The following is a 20,751-nucleotide window of genomic DNA, read 5'->3' on the forward strand; positions in this document are numbered from 1 at the left end:
CATTAGTTGCCAGCTAGCTTCTATAACCAGACTTCATTTTACTTACTGATTTCTGTACGTTTTTAGCAAAATAAAAATAAAAAAGTGTTTTTTGGTTCGTTTCGAGTTTAAATATTAATTTTGATCACGATGTTGCCCAAAAGTCCACGCATTCGTCAAGGAAAACAGACTGGCTTGTCCTCAATCCCTCAGAAAGGGTCGCCCAGAGCGCTCTACTCCAAGTCACTTATTTCCTTACAGGCAAAGAAACGCCACATTTTGGGGCAGCGAAATTTGAAGAAGGAGAATGTGTGAGTTTAAGGATCAGATATATAATGATAATAAGATATATCTTTTGTGTAACCCCCCATTAGCTTCGCAGACCAGGAGAACAACAAAAAGCTGCTGAACAAAATACCCAAGGCTGTGCTACTGACACCCTCTTCCTCGGACAACTCCATGACCACCACGGTTTCCAGTAGTGGTCAACCCAGCTACACGGTTATGCCAAAAACCAGTCTGCTCCGGGAGCCCTCCTCCTTGACCCCGTACTTGACCCTCAAGCGTCAACAGACATCGACTTTGATTAACTTCCGAGTGCGCAAATCGCTTTCCCAAATGGACTTCAAAGAGGCTCGTCGCACAGGAAGCTATCAGCTAATGACCCATGTGCCCTCGCCTAAGAAAACTGTCCAGAAGTTGGCGCAGGAAGAAACTGGAGCCTCGGGATTGGAGGGCAAGATGAGCCAGTTGGTGCTGCAGGACAACGCTCTAATTGAAGGACAGATGAGCTTTGTCGTTGGCCCAGATCAGGATGCCCGGGTGGCCAGCTTGAGGATCTTCAACACCATCATGCTGCACGCTTGGCGCAGGAGACGTGAGGAGGTTCGTCAACTCAGCGATCAGGTGGAGGACTACAAAAAGAGTGTGGGTATCCATAAAAAATATTATTTAAATATTGCTTATTCCCTTATCATTCTATCCTAATATAATAACCATAGTTTGTGAAGAATCGCAACCAGTTGCATGTCTATAACTCGCTATTTTCGGTGGAGAAACGTCGCAATGAAACTTTGAATGATCAGCTCAGGCAATCCTATCGTGAGAATGCCCAGACAAAGCTCTCCTACGAAGAACTGAGTCTAATGCTGGTGCAGGTTAAAACCGAGAAGGAGAAACTGGCCGAGGAGTTGGCCATCAAGGACCAGGACATCGGGAATCTGCAGGAGATGCAACAGTCCCTCAGATCGGAACTCTTCCAGGTGAGCAGCCAGCAGCGGGAGCAGCTGGAGCAGTTGACCCGCCTGCAACGCGATTACCAGGAGAGTCAGTCTGCACAGGATGAACTGGGCCGCCAGCTGGATCTACTCCAAATCGATTTGGCCCTCAAGCGGGATTTCATCGATAAGCTGCGCGAAAATATGGCCAAACTGGAGGATCTCAAGCGGGGATCCGATAAGCAGTATAGGTAAGGGTGCCGGAATCCAGGGAATCCATAGTACCTTCTAAATATTTTAATATTTATCATTTAGCATGTTGCTCGAGCAAACCTTAAAGATGGAGCGTTCCATCGAGGAGAAAGAGGAGCAGCTGGTCACCCTCCAGAATTGCTTGGCCGCCACCTTGGGCCAGAGGATCCGCCAGTGCTTCGCCCAGAGCCAGGCCTACCAGCATGCCACATATCGCATGCTGCACTTCGTGGCCCACTATATGCTACCTGGTACTCCGCCACCGACACCTTCGTTTCCAGGAGCGGTCAATAGACTCAAGGGATTTTTTTCACGGGGCTCAGAAATTGATCTTGAGGAGGTCGATAATTCTGACATTACCGAGAAGGTTGTTAAAGACCAAGAACAAGAAAATCCCATTTAATAATTTCTTGAAGTTCTTTACCTTATTTGTTTTGTGATTGCTACTTATTGTTGTTTAGATTTTCAATATTTTTCCTTACGGTTGATATTGCTCTTTAAATCTTTGTTGGCAGTTTTATGAAATAAATACGAATAGCAAAATGTTTGAATTATTTAAAATTAAGCATTATTCCAGTTTTATACTTAATTAAAAACAGTCAGAAATTTATTTTAGCAAATGTTCGAATAAATTTATTTTTTTAAATAATATACATATATATAATTTAACTTCAATCAAATACAATGCATTCAAATTAATTATATGAGAAGTGGAGCCTCACATTGGCCCGATTTATGCCGTAAGCTATCCAATTGCTGTTAAATACATAATCGCCTTCTGGAAATGGTAATAGTGAGCTAAATCGTTGTTTAACAAATTGAGCGGGCAGCTTATCCACAATAACATCATGCTAAAAGTCAAATAGGAAATGTTAACTATAAACAAAAAAGAAAAAAGAACATACATCATAAGGACAAGAGTGGTTGATATTTGAATACTCTTTCATCACGCCGAACAGAAATGAAGTCCAGGGACTTCCGTTATCGGCTACCATTTTGCAGCCATCAAATGTAATATTATGGTTAATCGGTAAAAGACCATTCGATCGCTTATGGAATGCGACATTCACCTAAAAGTAATATTAACTAAATTCAAAGAGGTATGCATAAAACATAGGACTATATCGTACCGTAAATTGATGAACTGGAACCTTATAGAGCCGAACCTTGAGCGACAAGTATTTATATGTGCGATTCGCAGCTTTAAGATAGCAATATTCAAAATCGCTAAATTCTTTATCAAAGGTGGTACATTTAATATTGGTAAATTCCATACGATGATTTGCAACCTTTAAAAGATTACCATTGGACATAAAAGAAAACTGTCATATTAAAAACCTACCGAATGCACACATATCAAAAATATTATATTCAACAGCGCAGGATATTGTAAGTTCATTTCGGCTTTTGGATCTGTTTTTAACAACCACTTAAATCGGAGTTATAGGTAGGACTGAAAAGATGTCAAAAAACCATGTCCATTAAATTCTCATTATTTTATAGTTCATTGCACAATATATGGTTTTTTTTTAATCTTACAATTGAAATGCAATTAAATTGAATTTTACCTCATTAAGAGCCGTTAAACATGCGTTAGCGAAACAAAAAATGAAATTAAAAAGCAGACAAGTAATTCTCTCTATATACTGCTAAAACGATTAATTTATTCATATATAAAAAACCTTATTTTCTACAAAAACACACATATTACATTTTTCTTAGGACTAGGTATTACAACACTAAAACAATCAATTAGACGACGACCAGGTCGATAAGGTTTAAGTCTACATTATTATTATCTTCATCCTACTGCCTCCTTTTGTTTTTTGCTATGTTTGTAATGGGTTCTTTTCAATAAGGTATTACGTTGATATGGATAAGTTTGATATCTGTAGATCTTCCGAGTTGAGCCGCAGTATCTGCTGATCCTCTGAGTTTATGTTCACCAATTGGCCACTATCGAAACTGAGCAAATTACTGATCGTGGGACCATTATCCGCTTGGTTGCCGGCGGTGTTATTGTTGTTGTTGGCATTGCCGTTGTTGGGATTGTTGTTGCTGGTGGCATTGTTGTCGTACTGGTTCATGGGCGGGACATGTTGCTGCTGTAGTTGCTGCTGCTGATGGAGCGTGTGCTGATTCTGCTGAAATTTTATCAATTTAGTTTTATTTTAATGGTAAGTTTAATTTTAAATAAGAAAATTAGTGTGTTTTTAATGAGAAATTACTTTAATGGATTAATCAATTTTTAAGATCAAAAATTTGTATGCTTTGCACAATTTTTTTAAACTGGAAACCGTCCAAAAAAAATTTGGAATTCTTAAAAACAGTATTTGATAATACTCAAGTTCAACTAAATATATTACTTGAAATCCGAAGATTGCTTAAACTAAAAATTTTAAAATTTTTCGTTTCCTATATATTTGAAACTACTCTGAAATCGAAAAAAGAGACGAAAAGCAAGACCGTGAACTAAATTACTGTGAGTAAGAGCAAGTAGGGTATGTTTTAACTTCAAGCTGCTCTGTTTCGAAAGTAATATTTTCGAAATATTTTTGTTTATATTTTAAAACACATTAAAATAAATGAGTATTATTTATTGTATATAATGGTATTTTAATATTCATTTTTTGTAATTTTCAAACTTTTTTTTTATCCCGAACTTTAATTAAAAAAATCTTTATTTTTGTTGTACTCACCAGATGATTTGGGGTCAGGTTCCACTGAAGATTGCTGCCGTTCCCAGGACCTCCGCCGGATGTCAGCAGGTTGTGCATGGTGAAGGGATTGTTGAGATTACTGAGATTGTTGCTGTTGCCGTTGGCAGGTGTTGCTCCTGTCGCAGTTGCTGCTGCTGCTGCAACAGCTGCCGCCGTGAACTTGCTTTCCCAGTTGTTGCCAACGGGATTACCGAATGGATTGGCATGGAACTGCAAGGCCTGTTGCTGTTGCTGCTGCTGTTGATGTTGCTGCTGTTGCTGCTGGTGTTGCTGCTGTTGTTGCTGCTGCTGTTGCTGGTGTTGCTGTTGCTGTTGTGCAAGGACCTGCTGGGCAAAGGGATTGTAGTTGTTGCCCAGGTCTGTTGCCCCATATTGTTGCTGCTGCTGTTGTTGCTGCTGCTGCTGTGGGTGGTTGGGCGACATCAGTTGCTGCTGGCCATTGGTGGGCGTGACCGAAGGGGCCATGTTGTAGGGCGAGGGGGTGCTGTTGTGGTTGTAGTTGCTCGACGGCGACAGCGGCTGGGGCGAGGGGGTGAGCTCGGGAGGTGCTCGATAAGCCAGGCCAAAGGGCTGTGGTGAGGTATCTGCAGGATGATCGAACCCGTTTTTATTTTATTTCTGAATTTTAACTAACAAATAAAAAACTAACTTGGAGTTTTAATTCCCAATACAGTAAACTTACCTCTTGGTTCCGTTTTAATGGGCGGTATTATTTGTGCATTCCAGCAATTCATGTTAGTTTGTCCTAAAAAGCAAGCATTCAAATAAAATTAAAATATTAAAAAACAATAGCTCATATCAAACATGAAAGTAAGCAAACAACAAACAATGCTCAATGAAACAAATAAGTTAAGTTGAATTAGCAAACAAAAAACCAGAAAATGCAGCACACCAATAAATCTTTAACTTAAGGTATTGGGATAATAATTTGTAAACGGTTGAAAAATAAAAACATCCCTAAAATAATAAGTCAAGACCGAAAAAAGGATTATCACCATTATAAGTAAGATTTTGTTTTGTTTTCTTAAATTTTTTGATAAAATCATAATTTTGGTTAGATTTGTAACCCATAAGTTAGTGTGGCGTAAAATTAAAAATATTTTGCTGTAACTTAAATCAATTAAGAAATGAATAGGCCATGCAGACATAATCATAACAAAACAAAAAACTATAAGCTCAAAGAAATTTTCTGGTAACAACTTACTCAGAACTGTAAAAAACTTGTTTGAAGTAAGGAAACCTAGAGCAAAACTTACTTCAACCTATAAACAGTTCCGTTTGAATAAAACATTTTTTCATTTGATTTTTTCTTTTTAACTTGTTTTTTTTTTCTGTTTTATTAAGCTACTATATTTTATACAAAATATTTTTACCAAACTTGTAATTTTTCAATATATAAAAAATATCAAATATTCTTCGCATTTGAACGAGTAGAAAAGCGACAAAAACTCCATATTGATTTCAAATCAATCTCTCACCCTTGACTATAATTTCGACTATATAGATGTAAATCAATATATAAATATAGTAGGGACCTTCTTCCCTACAAATAGTATTCTCCTGGTGTTTATTTTTTGGTGAGTGTGTGTGCATTGAGTGCTATCTAATAGTTGCTAAGAGTCTATTCGATTAATACATCATCAGAGGCGATGAATAGTTAAGTTAAGTCTTTGGTATACCGAAAAAAGATCAAATACATAAAGATATTTGACTAGGTAGGTAGGATTTTCAGTTAGATGGCTGGCATCTCAAAACAAAGTATGCACCCCAGTTGATCCAAACTCACAAGGGGGGATCAAAAAGTAGACTCAAAGCCAAGAGAGACACAACAGAGGATAGGATATAGAAGACCGACACCAGTTTATGGGATATCTAATCTCAACAGTGAACTTACTGCCATCCTGGTGGTCGTTCTGCAACTGCTGTTTCTGCTGCTGCTGGAGCAGCAGGTGCATGGGATCACCGCCAGTCTTCTGACGTTTCCGCCTCAAGTGCGCTGGATCTATAAGACAAAATATACACACCGTGTTGTAGGCACATACAAAATGGGGTTTTCGTTTTCAATTTTAAACAATACATTCGATTCCATTTGGGGGGAAATCTTACTCTACTCTGAAAATTGAGTGATTTCGCTTATAAATACAATAGTTAGGTTGGCCCCTTAAAAGGGGCCACCACCTGGACAATAACAAATTGGTTTTGACCCCATTTTTTTGGGGTCTTTTTGCCTGGTATCGCTTACAAAATATTCAGGGATACTTTTAGCACAATTATCAAATATAAAACAAATACAAATTCTTGAAGGTTCTGAAAAGGAATTTCTCTTCAGATGCCCTCACACAAGTGGACAATTTGTGGCGCCAGAGATGATGGAAATGGATTCCCCTCTGGCTTGAGGCCAACTTTCTTCGTTTTTTTCTATGGGTTTCGTTGGAGGGTTTCTTCCTTCGGTTCGTTTGCCTATAAACAACGTGTTCAACCAATTTAGAGGCCATTTGCCGCCGCCAAACGCCTGGCCACCTCGTCGGGCGTCAAGATCTCTCCTGCATCCACGGGGGCATAGTAGGCGGAGGTCTCATCGAATTCACTGGCCGCCGCAATGGGCGGAATACTCGTGTACAAGGCAAAGTGCTCGGCCTCGGTTAGATCCAGATTGGGATCCAGTTGGACATTGAAGTGCCCCTCGATGGAGCTGACCAAATTGTGCAGACTCTGGCGATCGGCAATGGCCACCAGTTCCATGCCGCCCTCGCTAATTGGTATGTCGGCCAGTTGCAAAGCGGATGCAGTGCGTCTATCCAAACCACCCATCGAAATCGTACTCGACTGGGAGTAGCCCTCGTTTCTATGATGCTGGGGCAAACTATTGGCACTGTCACCCTTCAGAGGTATGTGCACCACATCGGCATTCAGATACCCAGGTCTCTTGCCGGAAACACTGCTCACACTCCTGCCCACCGGTTTGGTCAGCTTGGATCCTGGTCTCTTGGCCTTCACAGGACTGGATTTGGCTTGTGGTGGACTAGAGATGAACGGAGCCGCTGACTTGGAGGAGCGCAGGGATGCCCTCATGGGATCCTGCATGTTAAAGTGTCCTATGCTGGGCTCCCGACTAGTTGCCTTGGAATCCAACAAGGAGGAGTTCTCCTGTCCCTGGGCCAAGTCCGGTTTGCTTTTGCGACGCGAGAAGAGTTTCGAGAAGAATCCCGGTTTCTTTTGACGCGGTAGAGTGTTAAAGTTCGGATTCTTCGGAGCGGGAGGGAGTCTTTTGTTGAGCGGAGATTCAGCTGTGGCTGGCCTGGCCGGAACCGTATTGGCCTCAATGGAACGATTCTCAACATTGTTGTCCTGTTTCCGAATCCTTTTTGGGGGCAAGGGCGGCAGCTTCTCCTCCTCCGGCGGAAATGGTACCGTCAGAATGGCCGGCGGCGCTGGAGGAACTGGTCGCAATGGAGTCTCTGGCTTGTTTGCTTGTGAGTTCACCTCCACGGGATCATAATGCTGATGGGCATCCTCGGGAGCGCATTGCGACATGGGCGGCGTGGGGGGCATTATATCCTCCATGGGTATGAGTACGGGATTCTTAAAGGCAATCTGCAGGCTGGTATAGGTGGCAGCATCATCGAAACTATCTTCCACCTGCAGAGGAGCACGTCCCTCCATTCCAGCCAACAACTCATTCTGTATGGTATTATTGTATGTATCGCGTTGGACCTTAAAATCGGTGTAAATCTCATCCAGCTCGGCCACTGTCTCGAGTAGTTCATCCAGAGTCTTATCCGACCTGGTAATCTCCAGGGCCGAGTCCAAAACATCTGCATCCCCAGTGGGACTTGGCTCATGGCCTTGCTGCTCAATCTCGCTGGACTTCATCCATTCGGTGATCTTATCATTGGCCGACAAGGGACGTGGTTCCAACTGCTGACCCAGTTCCAATTGCTCCAGCTCCCGTACCTTCTCATCAATGATGGTATCAATCTCCTTTTCCTGCTCCGAACGCAGGCGATGGGCCTCGGCTTCGGCCTGGGCATCCGCTGCCTCCATATCCTCGGGCAAATTATCCGTAATGTGATCGGGCAGATGGTCTGAGGTCTGTTCCAAAGATTGCTGTGCTGGCTGTTCCTGTTGCAGGGATTGCTCCTGCTGCATAGGTTCATCCAGCTGAAAAGATTGCTCCTCCTGCTGTTCCTGCTGCACATATTGCTCCTGCTGTACAGATTGCTCTTGTGTATATTGCTCTTGCTCAGAGGATGGCTCCTCTGGTTGAGATTCCTCTTGATTAAAGTCTAGATCCAATGTTAGCCTAGGTTGCACCTCTATTTTCGGTGTATCCAAATCGATGACCTCAATGGTTGGTGCCTGCACTTCCCGCTTGGCATCCAACCTGAGGATCTGCTGAAAGAGATCTTCGTCGGGCTTCCGCTTGAGGTGCCGATGAAGATTCCAGAACGTATGTTTACCTGAGTCCATTGGCACGTACTCGAAGGGCAGGGCCTCGCTGGTGACTCCGTCCGAGGGACGTCGCAGTTGGATGAAGACCTATTGGAACAAAATATTATTACATATTATTTAATATATAATTTATCCCTCACCTTGGCGGGTTCTGTGATGTCCAGGGTATGATAGCGCGGCGTCTTAAAGGTAATGGCAGTCTGTTTGTGGACATCGGTGTGCTGAAAGTCACCGAAGGCCTCCCAAACGCTCTGCCCATTCTTCTCCTCGAAAAACCGCACGGAAATGTCCTCCTTGGCCACCTTCTCGCAGAGCAGGATGATCTGGGTGTTCCCGAGGACGGTGGCCGAGCAGCTGCACAGCCGGCAGATGACCAGGTCGGACATGGCCTTCTTGTCGAAGATGGGCTCCGAAACCACCGGCGGCAGGGGCGAGGTGAATCGACCCTTTTGCTCGCTCTCCATAAATACTTGAAAGCACAATCGCACCGAGTTCAAGTCGATACTCGAGGGCTGGAAACGGTGCGTGAAGCCACCTAAGATAGCAAACATATATGGTTTATTTTCAGATTTCTCAAATTCTAGTATTTGCACTTACTCTTAAATGGATCCACACGGATCTCCTCGCGAGCCTTTAGCGCCGCCTCAATATCCTTCTTCTTGACACACTGAATGCCCAGGTTACTGAACACGGCACGCATTGTCTCACTATTAATCTCCAGTGTACAGACGCCCTTCTTGCAGCCCTCCTTGCCCACCAGATTGTGGGGATGAGGACTAAAATCAAAGGAAACATATTAACTAATAGCATAACAGTTGTAAAATAATTATAGTATAACTATCATAGATGATAACTATTTTATTCCTCTGTTTTACTTTTCTAAAATTGTATTAAGAGTACACAAATGGTAAAATAATATAATATTTATAACATAATACTATAATAATATTTAACTAAGCAAATAAGAAATATTAAATATTTTAATATATAAAAAATATATTAATTTTTCTAGTGATAAAGAGAAAAATATATATTCGGAATATTAAACATATAATATATATATAAAATGGTTGACTATGAGCGAATCAGCGCTTACACCGAGAAATATTCAAGTACATTGTTCTTGAATCGAGAACATTCGTTCTTAATAATCTTTATATTTATGCTCTCAATATTAAAACGAAATGGTGAGAATATAAAAGTTAAATTTAGTTTATTTAACAACTTTATGATAAGTATAAACTAATTGAACTAATAATTTAGTTATTGAGATATACAATCTTAATACCGCCAATTCAAACACAGAAATTTTTCTGTGTAGGCGATATCAGGAAAGCTACAGTAATGCCGTCTAATCTTATAGAGGTTATCTAATTTGCTACGACTTTTTCTAATTTTGGTTTTAATATTTAATATTTTTTCTAGTACTAAGCTAGGAAATCGACTCACCGATATGGCGTATCCTTGGTAACACATGAGACGACAACCACGGCGCGTCCCTTGTAGCCCACAATCTCGATGGTCGGATAGGTTTTGTTCTCCGGCGTGGAGTTCACGCCAGGAATGGAACCGGCGGAGCGACCCTCGCACTCGTACCGAAATCTGAGGGCCTTTCCCGCCGGCTGTTCGGTGATCTTGACATAGGGTTTCTTCCGCACATTCTTCGTGGACTGTGGCAATTGCTGCTGTTGTTGTGGCTGCTGGGCGGGCAGTCCGTTGTAGTTGAGGCTTTGTTGGCCATCAGCCGCTGGACCCGGCCCAGAAGCCGCTACGTTGTTCTGGTTGGGAAACATTGCGTGGCCGAAATTAACTGAAAGGCGAAGGAAAGAATTAATATAATTTAAAGCTCCAAAAATATATGGTTTAAAAATATACAATTTATTTGTTAGAGAAGACGCGTCTTTCTTAGAACAGCTCAGTGTTTGAAATGTTTCAACCTTTTCATAAAAACTAACTTGATATCAAAACCAATACTTTATTTTAAGAGAAAAACAAATGTTTTCTATAAAAAAAGTCGAGTACTACGATATTATCCCATATTTTTGTATAGGTACATTTTGCCTTAAAAATATGTATTATTTATTTTTCTTAGAATTTTTGAAGACAAATCTTTGCAATTTGTTCTGTGAAGAATTGCATATGCTCTTGTATTGAGATAATGTACTGAAATAGACTCGTCTGTTACATTTTTTGCACCTTTTTCTGATTTAAAGTTATGGCCAATAGCAAACGAGGAACAATTCCTTGGCAAGCAAATCGAAGGCCCCCAGACAACGCCAGACGATGACGATGCTGATCGAAAATAAAGCCTCAGACTCGTGCAGTGATCTGCTATATAAGTAAGACTCTCCTGACCACTGGCTATGACGAACCGGACCGTAAAGCGTCTGGCGGAAAACTGAAATAGGTGGCAAACTCTCCGCGCAGACCGATCGCCATCTATTAGGCCCCCCAATTCTTGGTGGGTGGGCGTTTTTGTGTATGACGACGGACAGAATTAATAGCGCTATTTAGGGGTCATTAGGCAAAATGTGTATATTTTCATAATATTCTCCGCGATCTGATGCAGCTGCAGTGGGTGCGTTTCTGTTGTGTTTTTCTTTTTGGCCGGGTCTGGGTTCGGGTCCGGCCCCGGTCTGGTCCGGTATAGTCCGGCTAAAGCTCCGGACGCCTTGTTTATAAATAGCATTTTGCGTAACGCGGCCACAAAGCGACAAAAACTCTGCCTCCCATGTATCAGGTGGTATATATAGGTGGACCGTATATATAGATTGCCTCGCAGACTGGCCTCCCCGGAGATGGGAGAGCTTTGTATCTCGTTTTATTTTTTTTGCAGGTTTGGAACAATCCAAACAAAACATTTTATCAATGATGGCGCGGCGAATTGTCAACGTTTTGTTCGCCGATCATTCAAAGACGTACCAAGGAATAAGATATAGACTGAGACTTAGTAGCTGTATGACCTCAGAGTTTATTCGCTGATCGCGTCTAGACATCGGTCTGCCGTGGGTAAAATACGTCAATGGCTGACCAAACTAATGCCCATGCATTGGTCCGATCAGAACCGATGTCATCGGTGGGGGTAAAAAGAAGAGGCCAGGAAACGTGTGCCAATTTTATTTTTGTAAGATAAAAGCAAGTTTAGGGAAGACTATATACGTTTCGAAAAAATATACCTTTAAAATAAAGCCTTTGCTTCTTTGGTATTATTATTATTCACAAAAACTAAGTTCACTTATGGGACGTTCCATATCAACAATGTTAGATAGTGTTTCATGTTCATTGAGGTTATTTTTTTAAATAGTTAAAAAGGTATGTATGTAAGTTCCTAAGAGATTTATACATATATTTAAATATTAAAATCTTTTCCTTGAACTATAATGTTTTCTCAGAATGTGATGTTTTACTCATCATCTTGAATATAAATATTTATATTCATGAAGCTAAACAAAAGAAACCATGTCTGATAACTGCCATTCTGTTTTATCAATATCAAAATTTTTTGCGCTTGCGGTTACTGAACTTGTGACATCATTTACACATGTCTAAAAATATGTAACACCCATTGTAACATTAAAGTGTTTATTAAGTAAAGAGAGTAAAAGAACTCATTCTGGTTTTTATTTAACATTTGTTTTAGCTTATCAAAATATTCATGTACAGAAAACACATCTGTTTTTTCTAGGAGAATTCGATTCCCTATCAAAGTTTTCGCAGCTGCCAAACGCTTTTTGTGCGTCAACTAGAAATAAATATTCCGATTATAAATCACGTCCAATATGACAATGTTCATAATTAAATGAAAGAAACAACAAATCTAAGGAAAGAGAAGTGTGATAACCTTTAAACCAAAAGAAATATAATAAATCAAAAGACACTAATACAAATTTAACAAAAGATTTTATTTAATGATAGAAAACCAATTCTTGAGACCAAAAACTGATCACATTTTCGTGTTGCATATTCGGGAAGAATTACGTCATGAAACAATTTGAATTTGGCAAGTATGAAAAGCTAGTTGGATAAAAGCCAACAAACGTATTACAAACGCAATTTGGTTCCTGTATATATTACACATACGTATTTATCTTTATAGAGAATCGAGCGATAAATCACCTTTCACTTATCACGGCCAAACTTTGACGGAAAACGGTTCACCACACAGATAAAAGTTAAAGATATTCGGATATTTAACAGGTTGAACTATTTAATCAATTATAATACTGACAAGACGAATAGAGTTTGTACTCAAGTTATTATTACGATTATTTGATTTGTATTTTTCAATCACCGCACACCGATCGTTTTTTTTTTTGTAGTTTTCGCTTTGGTCTTGAATCTTTATATATTTTGTGTCTATAGGTATTATCGAGAGAAATATTTCTCTAGTTGACGGAGCCGACGAAAACACACTCGGGAAACGTCTTGAGTACTCGCCAAATGTCTGAACACTGAACCGAGCAAAATGTTTTTGGGAAAAAACACAGAACACTTTATGCACGCCTGCCCAGCAAAAAGTTTTGTCGTCGAGCTTTCTGCTATTTTTATTTTTCCTAATATTTTAAAAATGTATTTCATTTAAAATTTTGGCTTTAGGTACAATGTACGTTCGTTCGTGTATTTGTATCTTGTCATGTATTTATTGCTTTTGCTTTCAAGGAATTTTCTCTTTCGTTGAGGCAATTGTCCCAGTTTTCACGAAAATTTTAAACTGTATACGTATTTTTATACCCGTTACTCGTAGAGTAAAAGGGTATACTAGATTCGTCGGAAAGTATGTAACAGGCAGAAGGAAGCGTTTCCGACCCCATAAAGTATATATATTCTTGATCAGGATCACTAGCCGAGTCGATCTAGCCATGTCCGTCTGTCCGTCTGTCCGTCTGTCCGTCTGTCCGTCTGTCTGTCCGGATGAACGCTGAGATCTCGGAAACTATGAGAGCTAGGCTATTGAGATTTGGCGTGCAGATTCCTGAGCTTCTTACGCAGCGCAAGTTTATTTCAGTAGAGTGCCACGCCCACTCTAACGCCCACAAACCGCCCAAAGCTGTGGCTCCTACAGTTTTGATGCTAGAATAAAAATTTTAACTGAAATGTATTGTTCTCATCAATACCTATCGATTGACTCAAAAAAAAATTTGCCACGCCCACCTTTACGCCCACAAACCGCCCACAAACTTCAAGAAATCGTAAATATGAACGTGGATATCTCGGAAACTATCAAGGATAGAGAATTGGGATCTCAGATTTAGATTCCGTAGCCTTGTGCGCAGTGCAAGTTTGTAACGCAAATATGCCACGCCCACTCTAACGCCCACAAACCGCCCAAGCCTGTGGCGCCCACAATTTTTATGCTAGATACAAAATTTTAACTGAACTGTATTGGTCTCGTCAATACCTATCGATTGACCCAAAAAAAAATTTGCCACGCCCACTCTAACGCCCATAACGCTTAAATCTGTCTACCGCCGATAGGTGGCGCATTTCAATCTCGCTTTGCTGCTTGCATATCTCCATTTTCCTTTGGTCCCTTTAGCTGAGTAACGGGTATCTAATAGTCGAGGTACTCGACTATAGCGTTCTTCCTTGTTTCATTTCCTTTATTCGTACTGTGTATCATGAAAATTGAAATGAAAACTTAATTTCCCATGTCAATAAACCCTTGCTTGCAACTGTGTAAACAAATTGAATTGATTAAGTTTGGACACGTGTTTTATTGATTTATGTGTAACTGATTCAATAAAAAAGAATTTTTTTTATTAGTCATATATACATAGGTGTTCAACATGTATGTATCTTTTGTTTGCAAAAGTTGTTTTATAAAATACTCAAAATATATACAACATGCAAACTATTAACTTTAAATCGAAAAAGTAGTGGTAATACCAGACCCATAATTATTTTGTAACTAAATAATGCATTATAACTTAAAACAAAAATGTATTTAAGCTACAAATGCATCATAAAAAGATTCGATTATTGATTAAGTAAACACAAATCGAATTACAAATTTTCAGCCAAAGTTTAGATGGAATTTTACACTATACTGTATATGAAACCCTGCGAAACTGAGTCACCTTTTATTGAGGGGAAAAAACCGAATCGTACAAAATGTGCCTAATCTAAGCCAAAGATGCAAAGGTATCTAAAAATTACAATAAAATGCATCAACAGAGGACTGTTTGTTTTTGCAGTGAATATAAACACATTATTCGAGTACATTTGTTTGCAACGAGTATATATGGTAGGCATATGGCTTTGGGCTATATTGGCATTTCCGTTTCAATATCCGCGGCAAAAAACCACTCGCCTCTTGTCACCGATCAAACTGCCTTGAGTATTTGGCGCCAGTTCAGAAAGCTCGCTAATGAGTTTGCAGAACCCAATTATACGATCTATGCTGAGCAGAGGATATATAGGATATGGCACCGCTGCCAAAATGAATGGATGCATTATATTCATACCAAGAGATTTTTAATAACAAAATATCTCAATTTTGACTGGCCCACGAATTTCCACGAAACGCAATGAGTCACAAAATAAATTTCTTGCTACTCGTAGAGCTATGTATATAGATCGAAATATGTGAGGAATTTTGCTCGTGTGCCACCCACTGTTGGCAGAAATCATTCACTAACTACGTGACTTTCCCGTTGGGAATGTATAGAACCGAACGGGAATAGGTCAGTTACCCTGAGAGATACAATCTCCTTATTTGAGGATATCGAAACACTGGAAATTCCCACAATTTCAATCGATTAACCAATTTAACATGTCATTCAGAAGTAGAAGAAAAACCCTGTGACCCAATTAATTGTAATATTTACGATTATATCATACAGCTATGGTGTGATTATAACCATTTGCAGGCAACTAAATTTGCTACCGTTTATTCCCATCAGATAGAACCTGCAATCGTATCATCCAGACTGATAGTAACCAGGTGTCGAAAGCTTATAAATACCGAAAACAATACTCCAAGATAACCAATATTAAGATAAGAAATATATAAATAGAAAGAGGATGAGTTAACAGTTTATCAAACTTAAATTTCAGTTTGACTCGTTTAGAGGTGAATCAAGTTACTTTTGAAACTAATGCAAATATTATTCAAAATAACTTTAACTTTTATTTTCCCCATCTCTAGAGGAAATTCCACTTGATAAATGGTTACCGGATAAAAAACCCAATGAACGCTAAAATAGTTTTTTGTTTTAAACCATAAAATGGATTAATAATAGAACATTCTCTCCCTTCGATGCTCTCTTCATCGCTTATCTGCCAGTTATGACTACTTTTAGCGAAAAATAAAAAGGTAAATAAACAAAATAAAATAAAAACATTTCGTTTCGATCATTAGATATGCTAATTTTATGCAATTTCCAATAGCTAAGACACGCAGAAAAAAGTTCTTTTGGCGCCAGCACCACAAATTAAGATTAAGATCAACATCAAAGAAGCAGAAGCAGCCAAAAATTCCTCAGAGAAACGGGTTCCGCATAAACCTCCAGACAGCCAAATGTTTTTTAACGATCGTTGGCGTCAAGCAATTTACAGCTCAAATAAAAATAAATAACCGATATGCTGACAAATCGATGGAACTAGTTCCAAAATTTATGGTATACAGGAAGAAAATGTTCCATTGGATTATGTATTTATAGTATTTTTCCAAATGGTCAAAAACCAATTATTTTTAAATTCATGTTTAATAATTGGACTATCTTTCAAAATGTAGAACTGAAATTTCTTAACCAAATATATTTTCAGTATTTTTAACAATCTGTTCTTGATTATTAAATCACAAAATTTTAAAAATAAATGGTGTTGCATACACGCAATTAGCACATTATAATTTTGGGATTACTGGGCCCATGTGACTCCCAGCGAAAGCACGTATCACATTATCTCATCAGTCCAATAATACGCTTTCATATCATATGGATTAAATGATATTTCACAGAAAAGGAATCCCTATTGATTGATGATTTGCATAGGGCCTTACCCAACGCCATATCGGATCAATCATGACTTGGTTTTAGCATACGGGGAAACTTCCACTAGATATACGGAATATCATCTATTGACTTGGCCTTAGATCTCTGTTAGCACACAAATCTCCACTCGAGCTTTGTATATCGCAGATGACTGGCTGAAAAGTTGCGACTTTTGCGCTTTGTTTTTCTTTTACTCCGAGACTCTCGATATTATGAGTCAGCAGCCGGTTTGCATTTAACTTGGCTGCAGTTTTCGAAATTACACCGCCTTAGCTAAAAGCCTTTTTATTCATAATTACCTGCGAGCTAAACCAAGGAACAGTTAACACTCATGACTAATTTTTTGTTTATTTATTTTAGCGAACACTCACAAAACACAATAGCCGCTCTTTGATGTTAAAAAATTTAATTTTTTAAACCATTTGTTTAAAACGAAAAAAAGTATTTATCGAACCGTTAGAAAATGTAAATAAAAGAAATAAAATAATGGAATTTTAGCGCGAACACGACCGAAGGCGCATCGAGTCGATCTTAGAATGAAACAATTGGAAACCTCTCCGGCGTATTTGAGTGGCCGCGAAAAACTAAAAAAAAAAAATACAAAATAAATACAAATGCAAGTGGCAAAAGCTTTTCCCTGGGCACCACCCCCTTCACCGCCCACGTGCTCGTAAGAAACTTTCATTTATGGCGACGTCGAAAAAGCCACTGCGACTGCGCTGCCATGTACACAGGTGTTTTGGTTATATTATTTAAGTTTATCGTTTGCATTCACCGTAGATTATTTAACACGCAGGTGGATAATTGCCACCCAAAAACAAATGCTGTTACACTGTAATCCTCATTGTCCTTAAAGGAGTAATCCTAACTAAACCTATTATAATAAACGCTAAACAATTCTTATATTTCTCTTAATTAATCTGGGTACGCATAACATCATTGTTAAGAAAATTATGTTAGACTATAAAATATTATAGTCATAAGCCTACATAAATTAATTTACAATTTTTAAACGTTGTAAAGTGAAAAAAAATTATGTAAGGTTAGGTCAACTAAAGGTATAGAATGCGTCAAAGGTTTGATATAGCACATTTCATTCATCTTACAAAATTTCCCTTTGTTTTGCGAATTTATTTGTTATTATAAAATAATTTAAAGTCTGAAACGCATAAAAAAAATTGTATATCAAAAAAGTACATTCACTGACAAGTCTTTCCGCTTAGTAAAAAATAAGCATGTAAACTGTATTATCACATTTTAAAAATGTGAATAATAATAATTCTTGAAAAATCTGAACACTATTAACAGGAAATATTATTTCCGGTTGACTCTTACTTTCGACTAAAAATAGAGATAATTGTTTCTATCTTAACTTAAAGAGCCCTTTAAAAACTTTAGTGGCTTACAACTAAAATAAAACTGTCGTCGAGACGATCCCAGCCATTAGGATTTTCCCCGCATTATTATTAAAATCGTACTAGCAAAGTTCACATCAATAAATAAAGCTAGGCTCTATGGGGGACTCACCTGAGTCAAGGAGTGATCTGAAAACGTGCTCTATGCATTGATCACTTCGTTTGCTTATAATATCAGGCACCTGAAATTTAACGCGAACCAATTAATACACTTTTTATTTGCATTTATTCTATTTAACTTGTATTGTGTTATACGAAAAATGGTGCCGTTATGTAGATTAGTAGATTAGTTAAATGCAAAGCAAGCCAAATAAGCCATTTATTTATAGTAGAAAAATGGTATTTTTAATGTTAACGTTAACACACACAGCCACAAAGTGTAGGAGAAACCGGTTTACTTATTATTTATATATATATAAATAATGTTTTCTTCTCTTTCTTTCAGATTCTTTTTTTTTTTTTAATTTTTGCGCGCGCACAAAGCGAGTGCGATAATATCGATAATATTATGGGAGAACAGTTCGAACAGAAACTAATGAAAAGTTAAGAAATCAAAGACCGACGAAAGAGAGAGTGGGCAGAAGAGCGAGGGAGAAAGAGAGAGAAACGTGACGTCGTTTTCTTCTAGGGAATTCCGGGCTTTAATGCTTATGCGATCATCGTTTAGCTTTTGTTTTTGTTTTTTGCGATTTATAATTTTGGTAATTTTTTACCGCGCTCTTTCTCTCTTTTTATAGTTTTTTGGCTTTTTTCGGTTTTTCTTTTATTTTTTGGTAATTCTTGCAATGTCTGTGGTTAAATGGTCGATGTGCCGTGTAATCTAATCGGTAAAACCTTCAAATTTAATCGAAATTATCAATACGTGCGTCGTGTTTTGTGTCCGCTATAAAGGTAAGTCTCTGTTGTTGTGTCACTCGTAATACCAAAAAGCAAGTGAAACTTGCTTGGATCAATTGAATTTATGCGTTTTATGCAGCTCTTTTACTTGTTCGTTTTATTTTTATCTACTGGTATTTCAACCTGCCTTCCAACTTCGAAAGAGCGTCGGAAAGCGGGAGCTTTAAGCACACCGAAAAAAGGTAAATAACGCTCGGAATATGGCAGTTGAGATAAAACCCCGTAGCACACACGCACAACCGATCTCGAAGCCCGCGAATTGAAGACTAAACCGAACCGAAGAACTGCCCCCAACCAGAAGCAAGAGACGAGCGAGGCGAAACTTTTGCAATACCGTAGACGACGCCATTGAAAATACCGCAGAACTTGAAGATCGTAGAGCTTTCGGGGGAGCAGAGTGTCGTCACAAGCTCAGCGAAGATTTAAGTTCAGCTTGGGGAAGAGAAGAATTCGAAGAGCCTGCTTGACGTATGTAGAATCTGCGATCAGCTGTTGAATCACATTATAATCGTTTGAAGTTTTCCAGTAACTATAGCTAACTGGTGTATATGAAGATCCCCTGTAATGCGAATTCATTAATTCCATTAATAAAAAAAAATGTAGATAGATAGTACCTTGACTATTAGATGCCCCTTACTCTATAAACCAATTTTAAAAACTTGTATTAATGTATGATAATTTTTAAGGTCCTACTCTCACTTTCCTATAAGATGCGCTTTGGATTCAAATTATATTACTCATACGCACTGCTGCCCTTGATCAATTATATATTTTTGTTGTGATGTGGTACTCGGACTTTAGTTTTCCGACCAAAAAATCGTAGGATTATTCATATTGACCAAGATAAAAAAGTTGACAAAGTTGGGAAAAGAAATATAAAAATCGAATTGGAGTACATGTCGTATGAGTAATTTTTAATCGAAATTTAAATTTAAAATTTTATTTTTCGAATACATTTTTGCACATCTTTATCTACCATGTGAAGGGATGACGACAAGATTTCAGTTGTAATAAATATTAGTTGTAAATTAAACTATCAAACAAATTGTTTTATCATAATTTATATTCAGTTAAATATTTAATGCCTCTGCATCAATTTGAAAAAGTAATGTTTTTTAAAAAAAAAGGTATTTATGTATGAGATATTTTAAAAATGAGTGTGTTTTCCCATTCCGATTCCACAGCGATAATTTTTTTCCTGTGCGTTCGGTTTGTGACTCATCATTCACAAACGGCCGCCGGGAAAAGCTTTCTTGGCTTTTGTAGCGTTTATGAATGAAACTGCACGAAGCACATCTAATCTGTGTGTGTGACTCTGGCCCATCCATTTTCGACCCCACTTCCTCCCATGCGGTGGGTCGGCCTGAATCAGCGTACGATTCCTGGAAAAAGGATATTATCCTGCGCCGGCATTTGTTGTGGCATTAGTTTTCACTCCGGCAGAGTCCCAATGCCGTGACTCACTTGCACTGTACGTAGCATTCCGGAGCAGCTTTCACTTTCCGGGGGACGAACTCTGACATTTAAGATGACAGTTTCCCGGAATTTGATAAAGTTGCTGAATCACTTCTACGGAAGTGGGGGTTAATGTATATTTTGATATGTTAATGTGTCATTATAAAAAAGGTCATACAGGGTAGATAAGGATTTAAAAAATATTGTCTGTTTTTTGTTGACTAGCTTAGCAAATATATTTGAAACAATATGACATATGGGCATTGTACATATACAAATTCCTTTGATAACCAAATCATCACTAGAGCTAAGGTCAAATTAATTTAACAAATTTATTGAGGATGTCCGTTTTGTACTTTAAAAACAACAA

At 38.6% G+C, this 20,751-nt stretch overlaps 3 protein-coding genes across 11 annotated transcripts; 1 reads left to right on the top strand and 2 right to left on the bottom strand.

Moving 5' to 3' along the window:
- The first annotated feature begins 16 nt into the window (after window positions 1-16).
- Window positions 17-1,985, top strand: LOC119548820. Its single transcript, XM_037856434.1, has 4 exons — window positions 17-290; window positions 354-906; window positions 981-1,447; window positions 1,512-1,985. The coding sequence occupies exons 1-4, from the start codon at window positions 130-132 to the stop codon at window positions 1,849-1,851; spliced, it is 1,521 nt and encodes a 506-aa protein (XP_037712362.1). The 5' UTR covers window positions 17-129; the 3' UTR covers window positions 1,852-1,985.
- Window positions 1,986-2,143: 158 nt separating this feature from the next.
- LOC119546339 lies at window positions 2,144-2,722 on the bottom strand. Its single transcript, XM_037852540.1, has 3 exons — window positions 2,579-2,722; window positions 2,354-2,518; window positions 2,144-2,299 (listed from the first exon to the last, which is right to left on the bottom strand). The coding sequence occupies exons 1-3, from the start codon at window positions 2,720-2,722 to the stop codon at window positions 2,144-2,146; spliced, it is 465 nt and encodes a 154-aa protein (XP_037708468.1).
- Window positions 2,723-3,092: 370 nt separating this feature from the next.
- On the bottom strand, window positions 3,093-19,173 carry LOC119546160 (embryonic polarity protein dorsal). Of its 9 annotated transcripts, none has more exons than XM_037852279.1 (10): window positions 19,054-19,137; window positions 18,142-18,211; window positions 10,070-10,430; window positions 9,218-9,396; window positions 8,761-9,155; window positions 8,629-8,707; window positions 6,063-6,170; window positions 4,851-4,913; window positions 4,148-4,752; window positions 3,093-3,589 (listed from the first exon to the last, which is right to left on the bottom strand). In XM_037852279.1, exons 3-10 carry the CDS (start codon window positions 10,411-10,413, stop codon window positions 3,311-3,313), a joined length of 2,052 nt encoding a protein of 683 aa, XP_037708207.1. In that variant the 5' UTR covers window positions 10,414-10,430; window positions 18,142-18,211; window positions 19,054-19,137; the 3' UTR covers window positions 3,093-3,310. The 9 variants fall into 9 exon arrangements, with proteins under 9 accessions (XP_037708207.1, XP_037708206.1, XP_037708199.1 ...); XM_037852278.1 differs by having other exon boundaries at window positions 3,247-3,592; XM_037852271.1 differs by lacking the exons at window positions 3,093-3,589; window positions 4,148-4,752; window positions 4,851-4,913 and having other exon boundaries at window positions 6,029-8,707; window positions 19,015-19,173.
- Window positions 19,174-20,751: the final 1,578 nt, after the last annotated feature.

Source organism: Drosophila subpulchrella, chromosome 2L, assembly GCF_014743375.2.
Source record: "Drosophila subpulchrella strain 33 F10 #4 breed RU33 chromosome 2L, RU_Dsub_v1.1 Primary Assembly, whole genome shotgun sequence".
Lineage (NCBI taxonomy): Eukaryota > Metazoa > Arthropoda > Insecta > Diptera > Drosophilidae > Drosophila > Drosophila subpulchrella.